The sequence below is a fragment of the Ambystoma mexicanum genome, chromosome 10 (assembly GCF_040938575.1).
Source record: "Ambystoma mexicanum isolate Mex_15411 chromosome 10, UKY_AmexF1_1, whole genome shotgun sequence".
Classification (NCBI taxonomy): Eukaryota; Metazoa; Chordata; class Amphibia; order Caudata; family Ambystomatidae; genus Ambystoma; species Ambystoma mexicanum.
The window spans coordinates 1,538,415,099-1,538,435,403 of NC_090932.1; the positions used below are offsets into that span (position 1 = coordinate 1,538,415,099).

General features: G+C 44.0%; 1 protein-coding gene across 1 annotated transcript; it reads right to left on the reverse strand.

Annotated features, from left to right (window-relative positions):
- Positions 1 to 913: 913 nt before the first annotated feature.
- LOC138493351 (phospholipase A2, minor isoenzyme-like) lies at positions 914 to 18,675 on the reverse strand. Its single transcript, XM_069620407.1, has 3 exons — positions 18,569 to 18,675; positions 13,682 to 13,809; positions 914 to 1,183 (listed from the first exon to the last, which is right to left on the reverse strand). Exons 1-3 carry the CDS (start codon positions 18,673 to 18,675, stop codon positions 1,062 to 1,064), a joined length of 357 nt encoding a protein of 118 aa, XP_069476508.1. The 3' UTR covers positions 914 to 1,061.
- Between the last annotated feature and the right edge of the window lie 1,630 nt (positions 18,676 to 20,305).

The window sequence follows — 20,305 nt, forward strand, 5'->3', positions numbered from 1 at the left end:
TCACCTCTAAATGTCTCAACAATCTAGCACCCCCCCTACTTATCGGAACAAATCACCAGGAAATTCACCTCCCGACCTCTGAGATCTGCCAATACCTTCCTGCTTGACATCCCCAGATTTAAACTCACCACGGCGGGAGGAACTAGCTTCCTAGTTAAAGCTGCTCAAGCATGGAATACACTCCCTATTGACCTTAGACGCCCCTTACCTTACACTAGATTCAGAACCAATGCCCTCAAATGGCTTCACTCTAACGACCTTTAACCTCTTCACTCTGACAACCTTGTCAAAGCACCTGACAGCACTACGGTGACTTACTTATCTTCCTACTCATAGCTGTAACCACAGGCTTTTACTAACCTACGTCCTGCTAGTCTAACGTTTATCCGATATACCCCCTCCATGCTCTAGGAATAGCCAATATCTATTCCACCTCACTCACTGTATCCACATTGTATCAAATGACTGCACTGTTTGATGTATTATTTTATGTATTTCACATTGTAACTACATGTATGTATTAAATTGTGACAGGCATTGCAACTAAGCTTCGAGAATTCCTGTAATGCTGCGCCCAGCTGCTCAAGCGCTCAGGGCGCATTATCAAATCAATAAACAAACAAACAAACAAACAAACTTGCCTACAATGGACCTCTAGGTGTGGAAAGTCACTAATTATTGCACAGCAATGGTGTTCATGATCACCTGAACAGAGATGAGTACACATGACATCGTTTTTCAAAACATGTTTATTAAATGATCGAACACAGATAAGTTAAAGAGAGGATTTACGGCTTCATGAGCTGTCCTTGGTTATTTTGTTTTGCTACATGGACAGACCATGAGGATCATTCATCAGAAAAAGCTAATAAAATGTCGGTTGTCCCATAAAGGCAGTTGAAACAGGAGGGTGAGCACAGGCACCATGTTGGAAAGGGCTCCACCTCCTGCTTCTGTATGTATCATGGTTGGTCTTGGATTATCCTTGCTCTGGAAATGTTGTTAATCTTACTATGGCGCCCAGGTATTTTTGTTGGGCAGGTTGTGCTCTGTGGTGATCTTTACTGGCAGTATTTCTTTGTGTCCACGTTCTTGTATTCGGGGTTGTAGCCAGCTTTGGAGAAGCAGATGGCGGCAGCGCGGTCGCACTCACAGATAAATGCCTCACAAGGGTTGTTTTTACCTGTGGAAAGAAGATGAGGAGCTGAGATGGGGAGAGCTGAGGGACACAGGATCACAAAAGAGAGATTCAGCCCTGGGGAAAGATACAATTTACCAGTTGCAAATCGTTTCCACTGGATCCAAGCACAGCATATGGGCTTTGGACATTGTACAATATGCAACACCATGTTCCAGTCTCCCCTTCCCTGTTGCCTAAGGGCTGCAACTCAACTTTACCCCAACAACCTCAGTATATTTCTTTATTAACTTGATTATAACTTACATATGATGTTCTTTTACTGGCAACATCATACTACCTTGTACTTGGTTTAGCCTTCAGCCTGAATGATGCTCAGAGCCTAGCAGAGCCTCTTCACAACTATGACCCTGTCCATGGACCCCTCTTTGAGTCAATTCAAATTAATTCTACTACCTGGACCTTTGCTGAGCCCTAATGTCCATGCTATGCCAACCAGACCCTATGAAGACCTTATATAACCAATAAACCACTAGCAGTCCGTGTCCTCAGTAATCTAGACTACTAGTTTCCACCCGACCAACCTTCATCTTCAGAGACTTGATGCCATGGCTACAGCGATGCTTCAAGATTTTTGATGGTCGTGTCCCTGATTGTTCCAGGCATTGGTATTGGCCAGAACTTTAACCCTCCATCTCGGTCTAGAACTTGAACCTTCCAGCTCGGTCTAGGCATGGATTCATACCAACATTTGAAGCTGTGCGCCCATGACTTCCTTCCAGCATCCACTGAACACAAACATCTCTCGGTTGAGTCACCTCAACTCAACCACTGCCAAGTACATCATATCCCCTGCACTCCTGCACATTCTTGCCCCATTTGTACCTGCTTTGGTGTGTGTCTCTGTGTCCCTCACATCTGTCTATGTGTGGTGTGTCTCTCGCTTGTAAAATCACAGCTCTCTTATGCTTTCAGACTCTATCCACACTCTGACCAGTGCTGTCAAACAGTTCACTCTTCAATCTCCATGAGGAAGCCGTATTAGTCCACACAACCCCTTCTTCTTTTCTGATCTTTACATCAACACACTAAAATCTAATGAGACACTAAAACCTAATAGTAGTTTTTGTATTTGTATTGTTCTGTATATAGTGCCTTTTTCCAAAGCGCTTTACATAGAAGATCAACAGTACATAAAATCAAGCAGAGTTTGAAAGCTGAGGTTGGAAGCAGTCTGTGGCAGTCTGCTCTGTATCTTTACTGTGCTGTGTCAGTGGGAGGACCCACTCTACAAAACCCACCTCAGTCCGCGGAGCGGACGTGGAGTTTGGAAGCTGTGGTTGGAAGCAGTCTGTGGCAGTCTGCTCTCTATCTTTACTGTGCTGTGTAAGTGGGAGGACCCACTCTACAAAACCCACCTCACTCCGCGGAGCGGACGCAGAGTTTGTAAGCTGAGGTTGGAAGCAGTCTGTGGCAGTCTGCTCTCTATCTTTACTGTGCTGTGTCAGTGGGAGGAGCCACTCTACAAAACCCACCTCAGTCTGCGGAGCGGACGCGGAGTTTGGAAGCTGAGGTTGAAAGCAGTCTGTGGCAGTCTGCTCTCTATCTTTACTGTGCTGTGTCAGTGGGAGGACCCACTCTACAAAACCCACCTCAGTCCACGGAGCGGACGCAGAGTTTGGAAGCTGAGGTTGGAAGCAGTCTGGGGCAGTCTGCTCTCTATCTTTACTGTGCTGTGTCAGTGGGTGGACCCACTCTACAAAATGCACCTAGAATTGAGGGAGGACTCGGGTGACAGTCACGCCCAAAACTATGTTCCCCCACCTACATGTAACGAGGGGAAAAAAACAACAGACGACTCGAAAAGTACAACACAATTACCATTTGCGACAAAGCTGTCTCAGAAATAAATACCCAACAACAGGAGCCACATAAGGAGGACTCAGTAAACAAAGAAAAGGAGGTCCCCCTAAGTGACAATAACTCCGAGAATATTGGCTTACTGCAAGTACATAGCGTACCCAACGAGAGTGAGGAGGGTACAACACCAAGGAAACCGTCATCAAACAATATCTCAAAAAAATCAGTTCAAAAACAAAGAGAAAGCAAATCAAAATCATCAATAGAGAAGGAGAAACCAACTCAGGAAAACACTTTAGGGTCACAACCTAAAAGAACGGTGAGGAAAGCCAAATTCAGATTAAAAGCAAACAAGCACTCTGCAAACTCAGTAGCCAGATTTTTCAAAAAAACATCAATGGAATCACAAGACCAAAGGGAGGAACTATCAGACACTGAGTTACTGGAGGGAGATATTTCCCAAACATAAGACAGTATGCAAGAGCCAAGGTTTGTATGGTCAGGGATGAGAAGAGCCTCCCCTCGAGCCACCTTAAAACCTGGAATTCGATACTTCAAAGATCCAGAATTTCAGGGGGTGTCGCCCGCTATGAACCTGCCATCCCAAAATAACATACAAATTGAGAAAACACATGAAGATCAGAGCGATTGTTCTACGGTGAAACAGAAACCACCGGCCAAAGGGAGCTCCTGCACATCTAAGGGAGTAATCGCACTCGACAGTATTAATGAGATCGACCAACACACACCGAAGGACCCCAGTGTGGGGATAATAGACGAAATTGCCCCGAGGGGGGGTGAGATCCTCATAAGGGATCCTCTACAGGAGACCCCAGCTGCTGAAAAGGTCATTTCAACTTCAACGAAAGACAGAATCATACCTCAAGTGAGAATTAACCCAAGGGATCTGTCACTGGAGGGTGGATCTGGGAGGAAAAAACAAGATAACATTCTAGAAAAAAATAACAACTACAGAAGAGGAACTCCAAAGGGAAAAATCTGTAAGGGCTAACGATTTTGTCCATAGCCCCACGCCAGGTCCTTACACAAGATCCCCTCCACAAAATAGAAGATCTTTGAACTGGACAGAGAATAATGAGAATAGTACACCAACACGAAATAGAAGATCCTCAACGGTGACCACTGACAATGAGAAGGAACCAACAATAAATAAAACTGACATATATGCTATAATGTCAGCAATAAATATCGCAATTAACCCATTTTGTAAATTGTATGAGTCCATACATGATACTTTAAAGGACCAACTAACCTTGGTAGCAATGCTCCACACGAAGATGACCTATGTTGAAGGTTTTATCATGGCTATGGAATTAAGGGGGGGGAAACCTCATGCTCCCGATAACGTAATAAACAGAGATTCTGGCCAACAAACTAACATAGAAACGTTGCGGTGCAACCTGAAAAACAACTCAATCGCTACTCAGACGGAAGTCACACTAAAAGAAGTCAGAAATGAACTGGATCGAGAGCCAGGAGACCAGCCGGGTGAACCACAAATGACAAAAGAGAGCGACATCCCCCTTCTGAATCTCGGAGAAGAACTCAAGAAAGTCCCCCAAACTAAAGTACGAAACCAACAAGGGGTAAAACTGAAGGGACCAATTAAGAAACAGCCTACAAATGGGTGTGTCGTTTCGACCTTGGAAAAAGATGGGCTAAGTATCTGCAGAGGATGTAGGAAGAAGAGAGCCTCAAACCGAGGCGAAAAAAACATAAATCATAAAATGAGAACTCTGAGTCAGAACATTTTAAATTACAAACAAGGGAACAATTAACATATCCGCTTTTTGAAAATGGAAAAATAAACATAACCAAAGCCGGACAAAGGGTGGTTATGTTAGAAAGAAATCAAGCTCACACTAAGACAACAAAGGAAGTTTGTAATCCCCAGGAAAAGAAAACGCAGTCAAATGAACAAATGAAAAAGAGATCAGTGTTTTTTCATGAAGTAGAACTCCCAACGGGGGAAAAATCAGCTCAAGTCGCACCGTTAACTATATGTCAACAGGACACTGAAGACCATGAAGAAAGCATTGACATTATGGACTTGTCGGTTTATTCCGACGAAAGCGGGGATATAGACCCCAATCTAGAGAAGCACCAATTGGAACGTGAGATAATAGAACGTGAAGTTAAAAATAGTGAAATGGTAGAAAAAGACAAAAACAGCTCTTTTCTCACCCTAGAAGAACGGCGTGAAATAGTCGCTGGGGTTCAAGCGGCCAGCGTAAGGGATACAATGCCAACGAGAGAAAGAAACAAAGGAGGATCTCCATTTAGAGAGAAAGAATGCAATCCAAGGGATAGGAACTATAGAAGCAGATCACGAAGCCCAAAAAGAACCTCAAAAAACCAGACACGGGAGGAAGTTAAATCTGTTAATAAGATAAAGACAGAATATATTCGAAAAAGAAACCAAAGAGACTCACGTCCTGAGAGAAAACTAAGAAACAAAAGAAATAACAACTCAGAAAACGAGAAAGAGGTTTATATTCCATCTAGCAAAAAAATTGGAAGTGAAAGGTCTTTCAAACTGGAACGTGTGGGTGACTCACGAGATAAATTGATATTGAACAGGAAGAACACACTGGCCCTCATGAAATGTATACCAAATCTGAGACAGATTAATTCTGGTGATATCAGATTTGTGGAATTCAGTACGTCGGGTAAAAGAGCTGTGTTTATTTGCACATTCCATCTCCAATAATTAGGGCCATGATAACAGCGGAACAGGAAAGTTTCCAAATGCTGGGATACGGTCTGTGTGAGCACCACGTAAGAAATAAACATCGGGACCATGAAAACAACAAATGGGAAACACAAGAAAGTGCACAACTTAAACTGGAGAAAGTGCGGGCACGCTCAAAAGGCCCCTCACGGAGATCTAAGGAAAGGGTCACACAGAAAAATGCTAAGCTTTCAGAATCATTACAGCTCGACACAGAGGAGAAATAAAATAATAATGGAAGATACCCAAGGGCCCCTCTCGGAGCCTGACAATAACATTTCCACAAGAAGATCTACCAAGGGAAAACAGATCAACAGCTAGGAACACCCCTCAGGATGTAGAAGAAGATGTGGTCGAGAGATGGTCATGGATCTCAAAAGCACTAAGTAAGAAGAGTTAGCCATTAAGAGAAGTTAGGGAGCCCACGGACCAAGTGCGGGGAGGAGGGACGGAAGATGAGACTGATACCATTGTAATGGGAATTTGGAACACCAGAGGCTTCACCCACCCCCTGGCAGAATGTGACGTCAATCTTGGGGAGTTTGATATCTTATGTCTCCAAGAGACATGGCTAACCCATAAACCCTTTTTGGAGGGATACGAAACCTTCCTAGCCCCGGCAACCTTTTCTGGCAAGGGTCGACCAGCGTCAGGTTTGATGACGGCCATTAGATCATGTGTGGGAATCCAACATATAAAAACAGAAGTCTCTAACGCCCACTTCCAAGTATCCGTTTTAAGATGGACCAAAACATCGGTAGACATCAACAATTAAAAAAAGCGCAAAATACGAAATAATTGTCTTGATAAATACCTACTGGAATCCTGCGGCAATTAGGAACGAAGATTTTCTGAAAACAGGAAACAGCATATTAGAAGAAACACACTTAGAATGGGCCCCGAAATGTATTATTCTTTGTGGGGACCTGAACGCGGTCTGCCCTAAAACCAAAGTTGCTAAGGGAACTATGAAAAAAATTCCCCTAAACATGGTCCGAGGCCACCTATGGAAGGGGATGATGTCAGCATGGGACCTCCACAGTTTAGAAACAACGATGCTTAGTGATGGCCCACCAATTCCGACGTGGGAAAGAAACAACCAGAAGGCAAATTTAGATCACATATTTGTCTCTAATGAAATGCTGAGGATTATGGTCGATTCTGAGGTGGTAAAACATCTAATAGTGATCACAATTTATTAAAGGCAAAATGGACACATATAAGGACTATTAGGCCAACAATGACTGCTGAGATTGAAGAGTGCAAAGGAGGCACAAGACTAAGGCAGTGGAAGAATTAACAACAATATGCATACTGCCATATGCAAATTAAATTGACAAAGTGGATCGATAATAGAAAAAGACAACATTGATTATCGTTCACTATTAAAAATCTATGAAAAAAAAAAAGTGTGGCCCAATCGTGAGATAAAAAACCATATACACAAATTTAACAAATGCATTTTGGAGGAGAGGAAAAAACTACGAAAACTTAAACGTCTTGCAAGAAAAATAAAAACCCCTGAAATGAAGAACCAAGTAAAAGCGGTGGAAAGGTTGTATAAAAGCTGGTTATGGCTTCATAGAGCAACAATTGACCAGGCAGACGCTGCCGCAATGCTGAGGACGATATTTAGCAGGAAATGATAGAGATTTTTGGACCTTGATAAGAACAACTTCGGGGACCCGAGCAAATGCAATAAATAATTTTGTCGTAGAAGAGGCCTGGAGGAAACATTTTAGTAATTTATTCCAGAAAGTTGGATGGCAAAATACAACAACATCTGCTCCCTCAAACATCTCCTGGGCGACAACATGGGAGCGGGACGACATCATGAGAAAACTTGTACGGTTAAACAACTCGAGGGCCCCTGGCCCAGACGGCATCACAAACGCTGATTTAAAAGAAAATAAAGAAGAATGGGTGGAATTTATCCATGAAGTGATAAAGAAGTGTACATTCCATAGATCCATACCCACCTCATGGACAACAGCAACTATCGTGCCGATATATAAACACAGCCCTAGAGAGGAACCTAAGAACTATCGCTCAATAGCTCTCCTCGATGTGGTTGGAAAAATCTTTGGCTCACTACTCCTGGAAAACTTTCAAATCTGGGCAAGAACCTCGGGCAATAAAGATCCACTTCAATCTGGGTTTGTGGAGGATGCAGGGACAGCTGTAAACATCTTGCTGTTAAGCATCTTAAAAAGTAAGATCCATGAAGGAAGCCCAAAAATACACCTGGCATTTGTTGACCTGGTCCAGGCGTTCGACGAGGTCAACCGGGAAATCCTATGGGAAAACTAAGAACAAAAAGCTGCTCGGAAGGGATCTTGGAACCCATTAGAGCTCGTCATCAAAAGACCTCTATTAGAATACATCTAAACCAAGCAGGGTGCCTTTCAGAACAAATCACCACGGCCAGAGGAATAAAGCAAGGGTGCCCTCTTGCCCCGACGCTATTTAATTCATAGCTCTGGAATATCAAAGATGGAGAACTAGAGATCCGCTCATTTCCACCCACAGTAGGAAGATCTAAGATCTCCAGATTACTCTATGCAGACAATCTTATTTTATTGGATTTTACACCTATTGGACTTCAGCACCAACTAAATGAGTTGGCAGCTTATATAAAGAAGAACAATTTGGAAATCAATAAAACTAAAATCAAAGTCATGATTATGGAAAAACATAACCCATGCACTGATAACTTCATTTGGACTTTGGAAGGCGAGAAGATCGAAGAGGTGAAAGAATTTAAGTACCTAGGGGTAATCCTTAGCAATAACAAACAAGAGTGCCCAATGTAAGAACATCTCTTGGAAAAAACAAATAAGTTGGCCACTCAGGCTAAAATGATAGACGGAAGATTCTGTAAATTTACAATAATTCCCTTGATACAATTCTATAAGGGAAAGGTGGTACCATCCCTAACATACGGAGCAGATGCAATTCGGATGATCCGGCGAAAATTCTGGAAGCGTATTGAAGGGCTCTTTTGGCGAAGCACATTGAACCTACCAGCATCAACGCCTGTTTCAACCATACGCCAAGAATTGGGACTACAATCATTAGAGTCGATGGTGGTAAGAAATACAATAATGCTATACAGAAAGATTAAAATCAGCAAATGTCCAAATGTAGCTACTATTATCTGTGCTGAACTTGAAGATCATAGAAGTAACCTTCTGACGAACTGGGAGATAGAAAATCAAAAAACTTTGGACAAGATAGATAGCTCGGAGGAAGAACTGATACAAAATCCAGATAAAGTTAAACAAAAACTGTGGGAACGAGACTGGATTCAGGCGACATCTCTGGAAAACTGAAGCAAATTAATAAACCACCAGCCGCCTACAACAAAGGGCATAAACGATATGTCAAACTGTCTAAAAAAGTTCCCAAACAGACGTCTACGAAACACGTTTATGCGCTTCAGAATGAACCTTTTGTTAACAAATGAAATCAGAGGCATAAGAAAAATTTCATTGGATAACAGCTGTCGTTACTGTAAAAAAACAGATCAAATTGAGACACTGAGACATCTACTATTGGCATGTACAAATTTGACGGACCTGAAAAGTAGACACCTTGGCCACATATTCAAGGAGTCGACTATATGTGGAGAAGAGGACTGGTGGAATAAACTAATAGAGGGAGACAACACCTCTTATGTGATTGCAGTCTCACAATTTTTCATGAACTTGAAATCTAGGAATGAGACCAGTTGGAGACCCCTGCCTATCCTATTTACACTCAGACTGGAAGGGTGATGGACCATTCCATCGTTAGGTCACCCACGACCACAACCAGTCTGGTGTCAAGGAATCTCTCTTTCTTTTTTCCTTCGCTCATTGTCGATATTTATCTTTGGGTTGGAACATACAATTTAAAGTAGGGAAGGAGGGAAAATGTCTATTTTTCTTGTAAAAATTTCTTTTGTAAATTGAATCAAGTAAAATAAAAAAGAATAAAAAAATAAAAAATCAATGGTGCAAATCATGGTTCAGCTACAGCCAGTAACAACCAATCAGGGTACTGAAGAAGGTGATTTTTTAAGGAGCAATGGAACAAAGAGTAAGAAGTAATAGAACGAAGAGACAGAGGGAGCATGTTCCAGTGGAGAGGGGCAAGGAGCTGTAACGAACGAAAGCGGGATTGAGCGCAAGGAGGACAGGGAACGGTCAGTCTAAAAAGAGCAGAGGAACGGAAAGAACGAGAAGGAGAGTAGAATGAGAGAAGAGATGCAAGATAGTCAGGGTCAAGTCCATAAAGAGATTTAAAAACTAGGCAAAGAAAATTGTATTTAACCTGAGAGTAGAAAGACAACCAACCAAGTGAGGTAAGAGAAGAAGAAATCGAGTCACGATGAGAGAGAAGACAGAGTGAACGAATAGACGAATGATAGATAGATTTAAAAGGAGCAAGGCATGAGTGAGGAAGACCAAAGAACCTGACAGAACAATGGAAAAGTCGAGAAAAGATTAACGATGAGATAAGAAGTTGTGTGGCATGGAAAGTGAGAAAAGGTCAGACTCTGCAAATGTTGTAGAGATGAAATCAACAGGTACAGGATGTGAGAGAGATATGATGAACAAAGCAAAGGTTAGAATCGAAGTAGAGACCAAGATTACGGGCAGCAGAAGTGACAGACAGGAGGGATGAAAAGAAATAAATGGGGGAGGAGACTGTGGTAGGAGAGTGTTAGCGAGAAAGAATAAGACTTCAGTCTTTCCGGCGTTCAGAGTTAGAGAATGGGAGCAATGCAGGATTTAACTGCAGAAAGGCAAGTTGAGAGAGTAGAGTGAATGTCAGGCGTAAAAGAGGAGAAGGATAGAAAGAGCTGAGTATCATCAGGATAGAAGTGGTGTGATTGTCCAAAAGAAGAGATTATAGTATAGTAATAGTAAGTATATAAAGAAAATAGAAACAGACCAAGAACTGAGCCTTGGGGAACACCATGATCCAGAGGAAAAAGTGAAGAGGTGTTACAACCCCAGGAGACAGCGAATGTGCGATTGGAAAAGTAAGAGGAAATCCACAAGAGAAAAGAGACATGAAAGCCATATGAGGAAAGAGAGTCCAGAAGCAAAGAGTGATCCACAGTGTCGAAAGCAGCAGATAAGTCAAGAAGAATGAGAACAGAATAGTGTTTAGAGTAACAAGCTGTGAGAAGAGAATTAAGCACACAAGTCAGGGCTGTTTCAGTGGAGTGACAGGGACGAAAGCCAGACTGAGTGGGAAGAAGAAGAGATAGACCAGACACGAATGTGGAGATATTTGAATAAGCAAGACGCTCAAGGAGTTTAGATAAAAAGTGTAAGAGAGATATAGGATGAAGGTTTGAGACAAGAAGGGGATTAGCTGTAGGTTTTTTTTAGTATATCAATAATGATAGCATGTTTGAAAGCAGAGGGGGAGGTAGGAGTGGAGAGACAGATATTGAATAAAGAGGTAAGAAAGGGTACCAAAAGCAGATAGATTTTGGGAATGAGTGAAGAAGGAATAGAGTTAGTAGGGGCATGAGTGGGGTGAGCGTTAGACAAGAGGAGAGGAGAGCCACCTCAGAATCAGAAACAGGGGCGAAGTTAGAGACAGTGGGCCTCATTCCGAGTACGGCGCTAACCAATGACGCTATTAACGCCTTGGTTGACGCCGTACCCGGACCGGCAGCGCCATGGTGGATGCCGGAATTACCGCCCCATTCCAAGGTTGGCGGGGCGGTAATTCCCCATTCACCAAGGCTCTTCCCCATTCCCAAATGAGCCCCCATAGGGCTCAATGGGAATGGGGAAGATGGAAATAACGGTGACCGTTCATTACGGTCACCGTTATTGGCTTGGAGGCCCCTTTGCGCCCTCGATTTTAACACCTGCTCAAAGCAGGCGTTAAGGGCGAGGGCGCAAAGGGAACTCGGAATATGGTGGTAAGAGATCACCGCCACCGGTCTCGTTACCGGTGGCCGCTTATCCTTACCGCCATACTCGGAATGAGGCCCAGTGTTGGAAGGAGCAGGGAATGGTGAAGGAGAGGAGTTATAAGAGGGTGACAATAGAATATCCTGACGTAAGGAGTGAACTTTAGAAGAAAATAAATTTGCTGCGAGATCAGATGCTGATAAGGATGAATTAAAAGAAGGATCAGGTAAAGCAGGAGAAAGAAGCCGAGTTAGTGTTTGAAAGAGACGCCGAGGGTGAGTAGATTGAGAATGGAGAAGGTCAGAGAAATAAGTGCGTTTAGCAGAGTTAATACAGGTGACATAAAGAGTATGATAAGAAAAATAAGTGGCATGATTAATGGGAGAACAGAGTTTGTGCCATCGCCTTTCGAGGCGACAAAGAAAACAGCGCAGAGAACAGAGATGGGGAGAAAGTTATGGTTGGCCAGGTTTGAGAGTGGGCTGAAAAGAAGAACGAGGATAAAGTTGATCAAGACTAGAAGCAAGAGATGAAAGAGCGGACGCAGAGAGAGCAGAAAAGTTTGTGAGAGACAGAAGAGAGTCAATACAGGTATCATAGAAGAGCGAGGAATTAAAGTTGCGTAAGTCACGCCTAAAGAATGTATTGGATGAGGAAGAACTGGAGATACTGGGAGAAGTGAGTGGGAGCAACGAAACAGAAAGTAAGGAATGGTCAGATAAGTGGTGAGGTAGAGCACATATAGAAGAAGCAGTACATGAGGAAATAAAAATCAAGTTAAGAGTGGAACCAGAAGTATGAGTGGGAGGAGTAGGAAGTGAAGAGAGCAGACGTGAATCAAGTATGGCTAGAAAATGAGAAGCAGAATGAGGAGAGGAGGGATGGAGATTAAAGTCTCCAAGTAAGGTAAGTGGAGTAGGACTAGGTAGGATGTGACCAAGAAGGTGGCCAATGTCCTCAAAAAATGACCCAAGTGGGTCAGGTCACGAACGCTGCACACATAGTTTCAGTGGAAAAGACCATCCAAACTCTACTGATGAACTAATACACCAACTGAACCCAACAGACACCATTAGAAGCCAAACACCAGTCCTAAAAATGCATCTTAAATCAACTGGAATTGCCTCTATGGCAGTTCAGAAGATGTCTTTGAAATCCATCTGTCAGCAACTGGACCAAGATGAAAGTGGCCAATTGGAATTTCCATCAGAGAGCGGCTTGTCTGGCCTCTGCCTCTGTCATAGCGCTACTAGCAACTCAGCAGGACCACAGCTTGTATAGAATTTTCCACACTTCCCTATAGATTAGTGTGACTCTATTCTGATTGGAAGATATGCACTTGTGAGTTTCTGATTGGTGTATATTTAATTGGGTCCCAGCTGTGTCGTTGATCCTATGACTCTTATTTCGATGAGTGAAGAATGTGTCCCCCTCAGTCACATACTGCTGTGTGCTGTAATCATGTGGCGCCCACTTCAGAGGAGCAGAATGTAACCCAGAGGTCTGCAGTGAGCTTCAACGCCCTTGCTCAGGCCAGTTATGCTGGATGAAGCTAGAGAAAGTCTGTGGCTGATAAATGTTCTCGTTTGTCTACCAAGACCCATATGGGTCTTCTGTCTGTCTTGGGAGTTTGTGCAGGTCTAAAGGAGGTGGTGCACTCTCAACACTTGCCCCTTCGCTCTGGAATAAGGCGCTCTTTCACTTAGAAAAAAGTAATTTGAAGGTCGGAAACACATCAAACCTTTCCTGCCACTTCCATTTTTGCTATATGGTCATGGTTATTAACTACATTGTCCATTGGCTATCTGAACCCTCTTGTTGGTTGTAATCATGATGAAAATGCCATACAGCCCTGTTTTTCCATGCTGTGGTAATGCAAGTACTCAGACCCAACCCACTAGTGGGAGGTGGAGCAGTGACTGAGGAAGTTATGTGAATAGGCTGAACAAAGGATGGCGTAGAAACACTGCCAACGGAAAAGACATGCAAAAAGGCGACTGCTGTACATACTGCTGCAGGTGATGCTGGTCCCAGAGCACGTGTGGCTGTAGCTCTCGGTGTAGGGGTTGTCAAAGACCCAGTTACAGTCGGGATGGTTCATTGCTTGTCCATAGCAGTCGTCATGGACATAGCAACATCTGGAAGAGAAGGACAGAAACATGCAACCCAATAAGGGGACTGTGTGATGCTGAGGTGGACTCATGGTGTTATTGACACATGCAGACACATACTAACAGTATGATATTGTCAAAGGAGGACATGTATTGACATGTATTGACAAATACAGGCAGCGTGAAGTTGAATGGCATATACCAACAGACAAATAAAGGCAGCAACATAAATTGTATCTATTCAATTATACACCATAACGTAAACAAAATAGAATTGCATATATTTTTTCATACAATAAAATTGAAACTATTTTTTTATACACATAATGAGGTACGAGAAGAAATGAACACCAATTTCATGTCTAGGTCCACCTCTATCACTTTGGAACAAACATGCCAGCTGTGGTACACACTTTCAAGAGAATTCCTACTAAATGTTAACAAAACCTGCATACGATTCCTATTTATCAATCTCACAATCTGAACAAAGTAGAACAGAAAGCTTTGATGGAACATATATCGAATCAAGTATTATTTATTGAACCTGAAAGTAAAATGGGTGACATTGCAGTAATGAATGTCTCCCACATATGAAATAGCACATGACCTTAATAATAACATAGAGCATTAGCCAAACCTGCCTAGCTACCACTAACATGAAACACAAACCCTAGCATGGGACATTTTAAACCAGGAACATAGTGAGGAGTGTGCCCCCCAAAATAAGCATGATTATCTTGATGTGAAAGACCCACAAACTACTGCATTCTTTGTGGCTCCAAACCTTCATAGGCACTTTATCAGCCATCCAGGATGCTGGCTATAGTTGAGTGCTTGTACAAAATCAGTAAACGTATTATCAGATTCTCCAACCCTTAGCCAAGAAGATTAGGGCCTTCATTTTGGGGTTGCTGGAAAACCCACCGGTAGGCGGTGGGTTTCCGGCAACCGTGTAACAGCAGTACTACCGCCTGATATCCCGGTGCCACCAGAATATGACAGGGGAGGCGGCAATGGTTACTCCGCATTTTCATGGAGTCTGATTGGACTCCATGGAAATGGGGACACGGAAGCACCGGCACCGTTGCTAGCTTTTGTGACAACCATGCCGGTAGGGACCTGAAAAAAGCCGGCAGGTCTGGCCTGCTGGGGGATCCGTGGCACCTACCGGCATCATTGTAGTATGGTGGTCCGGAAAGGGTGCCGGACCCCAATACCTGGAATGAGGTCCTAAATGTTTTCTCTTTGACTCACGCAATGTCATCAACATCATGGAAAATTTGGAATTTAACACACAATCTGATCTCTGAGTGTATTTTGATATTAATGCATTATACACCATTATTAAACGAGAAGCAACAATAATGCAACTGACGCATTCTGTGAACACACAACCCATCCCCACAATTTTGTTGAATTAGCAATATGCATGCTGCACGGGAGTAGTGGGGATTTTTACTTACAGACAAGGGTACAGAAATGGGTGCATCTTTTGCACAAGGTTTGGCAAATATGTTAATGGGAGACTTTGAAAAACAATGGCTATGTGGCAACTCACCATTCTAAGGAAATATCCACCTGTGGTGCAAATACAATGATATGGTATGATATGTCATTTAAAACGTGCCTGTACACAAGTGTTTTTAGGTGCGACAAGACAAGGGTGGGGGACAGAGGCAGGACAAGACAAATGATCTTACTAGGCCTTGTGTCATTCAGATCATGCAAGTGGGACAGCGCAAAAAAGTGCATGGGAAGTGCCAGAGAGAGGGAAAAAGGGGAAGTGCAATCAAGGCAGCATTGCTCTGAGTGAGCGCTGCCAGGGCAGCACGGCTCTGGATAAGTGCAAGGATGCAAGGGGCTGTAGAGGTTACAGCTACAGCCCCTACCTGCACAGTAAGCCTGGAGGCAGAGCAGGGGAGACTGATCATGGAAGAGCCTGGTACCCAGTGAGACTCTGGTGGTAGCCAATCAACCTGTCGGTGCAGCAAACAGGTAGGTCAGCAGGGGAGAGACAGAGAGAAAGCAGACTAGACAAGGAAGGTCTTGAGAGGCTTCTGGAACTTCACTGGTCCAGCTCAAGTTTGAGCGGGGCAGGGATATCATTCCAGAAGGAGGCGCCTGTAGAGGAGAAAGAACTACCCCCCACTCTCTGTCTGGAGAAGTGTCTGGCACTTAGAGAGTTGGAGGTAGCTGAGCAAAGGACACGAGAAGGAAGGTATTTTGGAAGAGAGAGTTGGATGTAATACAGGCCACGGTCCCATAAAGCTTTGTGGATGATGCAGAGGGTCTTGAACTTGATCCTTGCAGCCACTGGGAGCCAGTGGAGAGATTTCAGGGCTGGAGAGATACAGTCCCTGGGCTTCAGGTCATGGATAAGTCTTGCAGTCCTGTTCTAGATTAGTTGCAAAGGGCGGAAAGTAGTGGAAGGCAGACAGAGAAAGAGGCGGTTGCAGTTGTCCAGCCTAGAGAGAACCAGGGCTCTGGAGACAGTAAGCTTCTGGGGGAGAGTGAGAAAAGGAAGAATACCTCTGAGGAGGTGCAGCTGGTAGTGGGCCTTCTTGGCAAGGTATGTGATGCGAGGAGAGAAGGAGAGAGTGGAATCGAAGATGACAGCAAGGTTTTTGCCTCACAGGAAGGCAAAGAAAAAGGCCCAAGGATGGTGGCCAGAGTGTGAGGGAGGGAAAGTAGGAGTAGGGCTACCAGTGAGAAGGATCTCCGTCTTGCTGGCATTAATGCAGAAATCGTTGCAGACCACCAATCCTGAATCACAGATAGACAGTCCGGAATGAGCGAGAGAGGATGGGAGTCTGAGGGGAGTCTGAAAGTGAGCTAAGTGTCATCCGCATAACATTGAAAGTTAGAGGAGAAGGCAGAGATTGGGCCAAAGAGGCCAGGTAGACATTGGAAAGCTAGGGTGAGAGGTTAGAGCCATGGGGAACAGCACATGTGGAGAGAGAGGTGGCAGAGAGAAAGGACCCAAGTTGGACCTGGGAGGGTCAGTCCAGGAGGAAGGAGGTCAACCACTCCAGGGCCTGATCTGTGATGCCCAGGTTTTCACGGAGTCGATTGATCAGGATGGCGTGAATGACCATGTCAAAAGCAAAGGAAAGGTCAAGGAGGATGGGGTCAGAAGGAAGGCTAGAATCAAGATTAGAGAGCAGATCTTCACAGGTGCTCAGGAGAGCAGTTACCGTGACTCTGGCTGCTCTGAAGCCAGACTGATGGTCATAGAGACAACCAACAGATTCAGTGTGGAGAGTAACCTGGGAGATGGCCAGATTTTCCAGGGGTTGCCCAGGAAAGAAGGGATAGAGATTGGGCGATAGTTTGTCAGACAGGTAGGGTCGGCAGGATATTTTGACAATCTGTACATTTAAGGATATTTTGACAATCTGGACGGGAAGGCTAGAATCAGTATTATAACTTTCAACATGGCTGAACCAGTGGGATGGTAAACGCTGGATCGCAAGGCATTTGGGAAAAACAATGGTTATTTTGTAATCTTCTTTTACACGCATAAGAAGGGGCCCTTTACACTGATGTCTTGTAAAGACGGAAGCACTATACTCAACCATAAAAAACACGGGACAAGAGATCCCAGCAATATAACATCCCTTAATGGCAGTTTCTCCAAATCTGAAGAAATTATACCCAAAGCATGATTATTTTGTTCAGGCTGGGAAATTCAAATAACAGTTACTAAACCATGGTTTGTTCCATTGGTCACTAAAAGGAGCACGGTTCACTAGCAGGGAAGCCGTATTTGAGGCATGTCAGCACATGGAAAAGAGTGAAAGACACCTTTGTGTACATCTTCTCCAGGTTCTCCAGACCCACCCAGAATTGCAGTTTCACAATTCTGCCACATTCTAAGTCTAAATGGAGAGGGTGTGGAAGAGGGAAGGCGAGAGAGAAATTAAAATAGAGAGAGAAAGAGAAATTGAGAGAGAGCGAAAGAGAAAACAAGAAGGAGAAATAGGAAGTGTGAGAGAAAGTAAGAAAGTGAGGGCAAGAGAGAAAAAAAGAGAAAGTGAGAGGGAGAGAGAAATTGACACAAAAGAGAACGTGAGAGCAAGAAAGAGAAAGTGGGAGTGAGACAAAAAGATAGTGAGAGCAAGAAAGAGAAAAAGAGCAATGCAGAAAGGTGAGGAGGGAAGAGAAGAGAGGAGAAGAGAAAAGAGAAGAGAGGGGAAGAGAAGAGAAGAGAAGAGAGAAGAGAGGGGAAGAGAAGAGAAGAGAAGAGAAGAGAAGAGAAGAGAAGAGAAGAGAAGAGAAGAGAAGAGAAGAGAAGAGAAGAGAAGAGAAGAGCTTTGTACTATAGTGTTCTGAACTTTGCGGCTCTTACCTACACAGCTGTAAGCATGTGACACCGAATGTAAGGGTTTATGACAACCCTTATAGGGCCAAACTGAGTGACAACAGCAGAAACATAACAAATAGTTGCTTCCTGAGTTCCCGGACGCCACTTTCAGTCAGGTATCAATATAAAAGATTGACAGGGCTACAGGAGCAGTTAGGGTGAATGCTTGACGGTTAGATGTGTGAGTTCAGATTCAACTCTAATCTCTTTTCACTTTTAAAAGGTACTTTTAGGTCTTGGTGGATCATCTGGGAGGCCTGAGGGTTAGATTGCTACCTTCGAGCTGGTATTTGTGTTGCGGGTGAGTACAAGATAGTGAAGTGATTAACCAGGGTGGTGAGATTGGTTCAACCAAGTGAGGGTGTGGCAAGATGAGGACCGGCTGGCTGTAATGCGCCATAAACTCAGAGGTGGTTCACTCACCTGTCCAAGGTGTCGAGCGGGGTCCCGCTGCCTCCCTTGCCACAGTAGCAGCCGTAGTCGTTGTAGTCCAGCAGAGGGTCACTGGTAGGGATGGCACACTTTATCATGGCCCGGAACTGCCACAGAGCCTTGATGTCCGGGGTGGACCAGTGAGCAGCAGCCACTGCAGAGGAAGAAGAGACTCCACGTCAGGTATGCTGTGGCTATCAGAGGCAGGAAGAAAGCAAGAGCAGGGGACTCGCGGCCTAGCAGGCCAGGACCATGGCAGTGGTGGGACACTTTTAGGGGAAATTGGGAGATTGTAAAGATGTGACCGACTCAGTCCCAGCCGTAATAGTATTTTAGAAGCACACAACTCCCAAAGAGCTTACACATTTCCCTATAACAAAGTTTACCCAGGTTGGTAATTCCAGGCGACCAATAGCAAATCGTTTCTAGCTCATTCATTAGTATTCATATGGATTTTTTCCGCATTTGACAAGTGTTATCCTCGAACTGCTCAGTGGTGTTCTTGGTTTCAGTTTGCATTTGCATTTAAACAGTAGGTTTTACTACTGGTGGGTTGTTTACTGAACCTACACATCCAAAGCCCAAATACTCACACGGGGAGAGCCAGGCCCATCCTGTGCCATGAGCTAAGCACATTGCCATGTCAGCCTACCCGTATGAGACTGTGCCATGAGTTAAGAATAGAGTCAGCCTACCCCGAGGAGACTGTGCTATGAGCTAAGAATAGAGTCCGCCTACCCCTAGGAGACTGTGCTATGAGCTAAGAATAGAGTCCGCCTACCCCTAGGAGACTGTGCCATGGGCTAAGAATAGAGTCAGCCTACCCCTATGAGACTGCACCAAAAGTTAAGAACCTCACCCTGGGGAGCCAGCTTGGTTCCATGTCATGTCATTGTGGGATATTGTTAATATGAAAACCCTTCTCCCCTGGAAATTGCTATAATGATTTGCTTCAGCAAGACTACCTCATTGCTTATAGCATCATTTCCCTGTTAAAGCAACTGCCTTCATGTCTGTGTACAAGGCCTAAAGGCTCAAGGTTTCGCCTTGGGGCCTACCGCGCTCACAGAATCAGAAAATTATACTCTCAGCCTGCCTTTCTAAAAAACCACACACATAGCCAGCATCTGTTAAGCCTCATGCATCGCTCGCACGGGAAGTGGCCTTGCAAGTCAGCATGTGTTCACTGACCCTTGGGTATATCTATGAATAATGACTGTTAGCATTTGCACTCTTTTCAAAATATAAGCATAAACATATCTATATTTGGACTTGCTATTTTCTGAGAATGTGTGTGAAAGGGAAACCTTATCAAGCGCTTGTGCGGCACTCTGTAAAAGATATGCTCTGCCAATATTTAAACAGCCATATATGGAAATTGCTATCACTGCCGCGGCAGGATATGTGTAGCTTGCGAATTCCCCAGTGTCAAATGTGATGAATTGGTTTGTTTTTGCGATCGCGTATGTTAAAGGTTGAACGTGCATCCTGAAGGATGTTTTTGACTTGCTTAGATAAGATATATGAATAATGATCACTTACAATGTCCGGCCTTTGTAAATCTCACCGCAATGTTTGGAATAACAGCCAAAAGTGCTTTGGCAGGAAATGTATGTATAGAAAGGGGTTGGGCTTGAAGCCAGGCATAAGACTTAATGTATCTGTGTTGCTATAAAAGACATGCTCTTTGTGATATCCAGCAGCACACACTGGCAGCATCTCTATGAT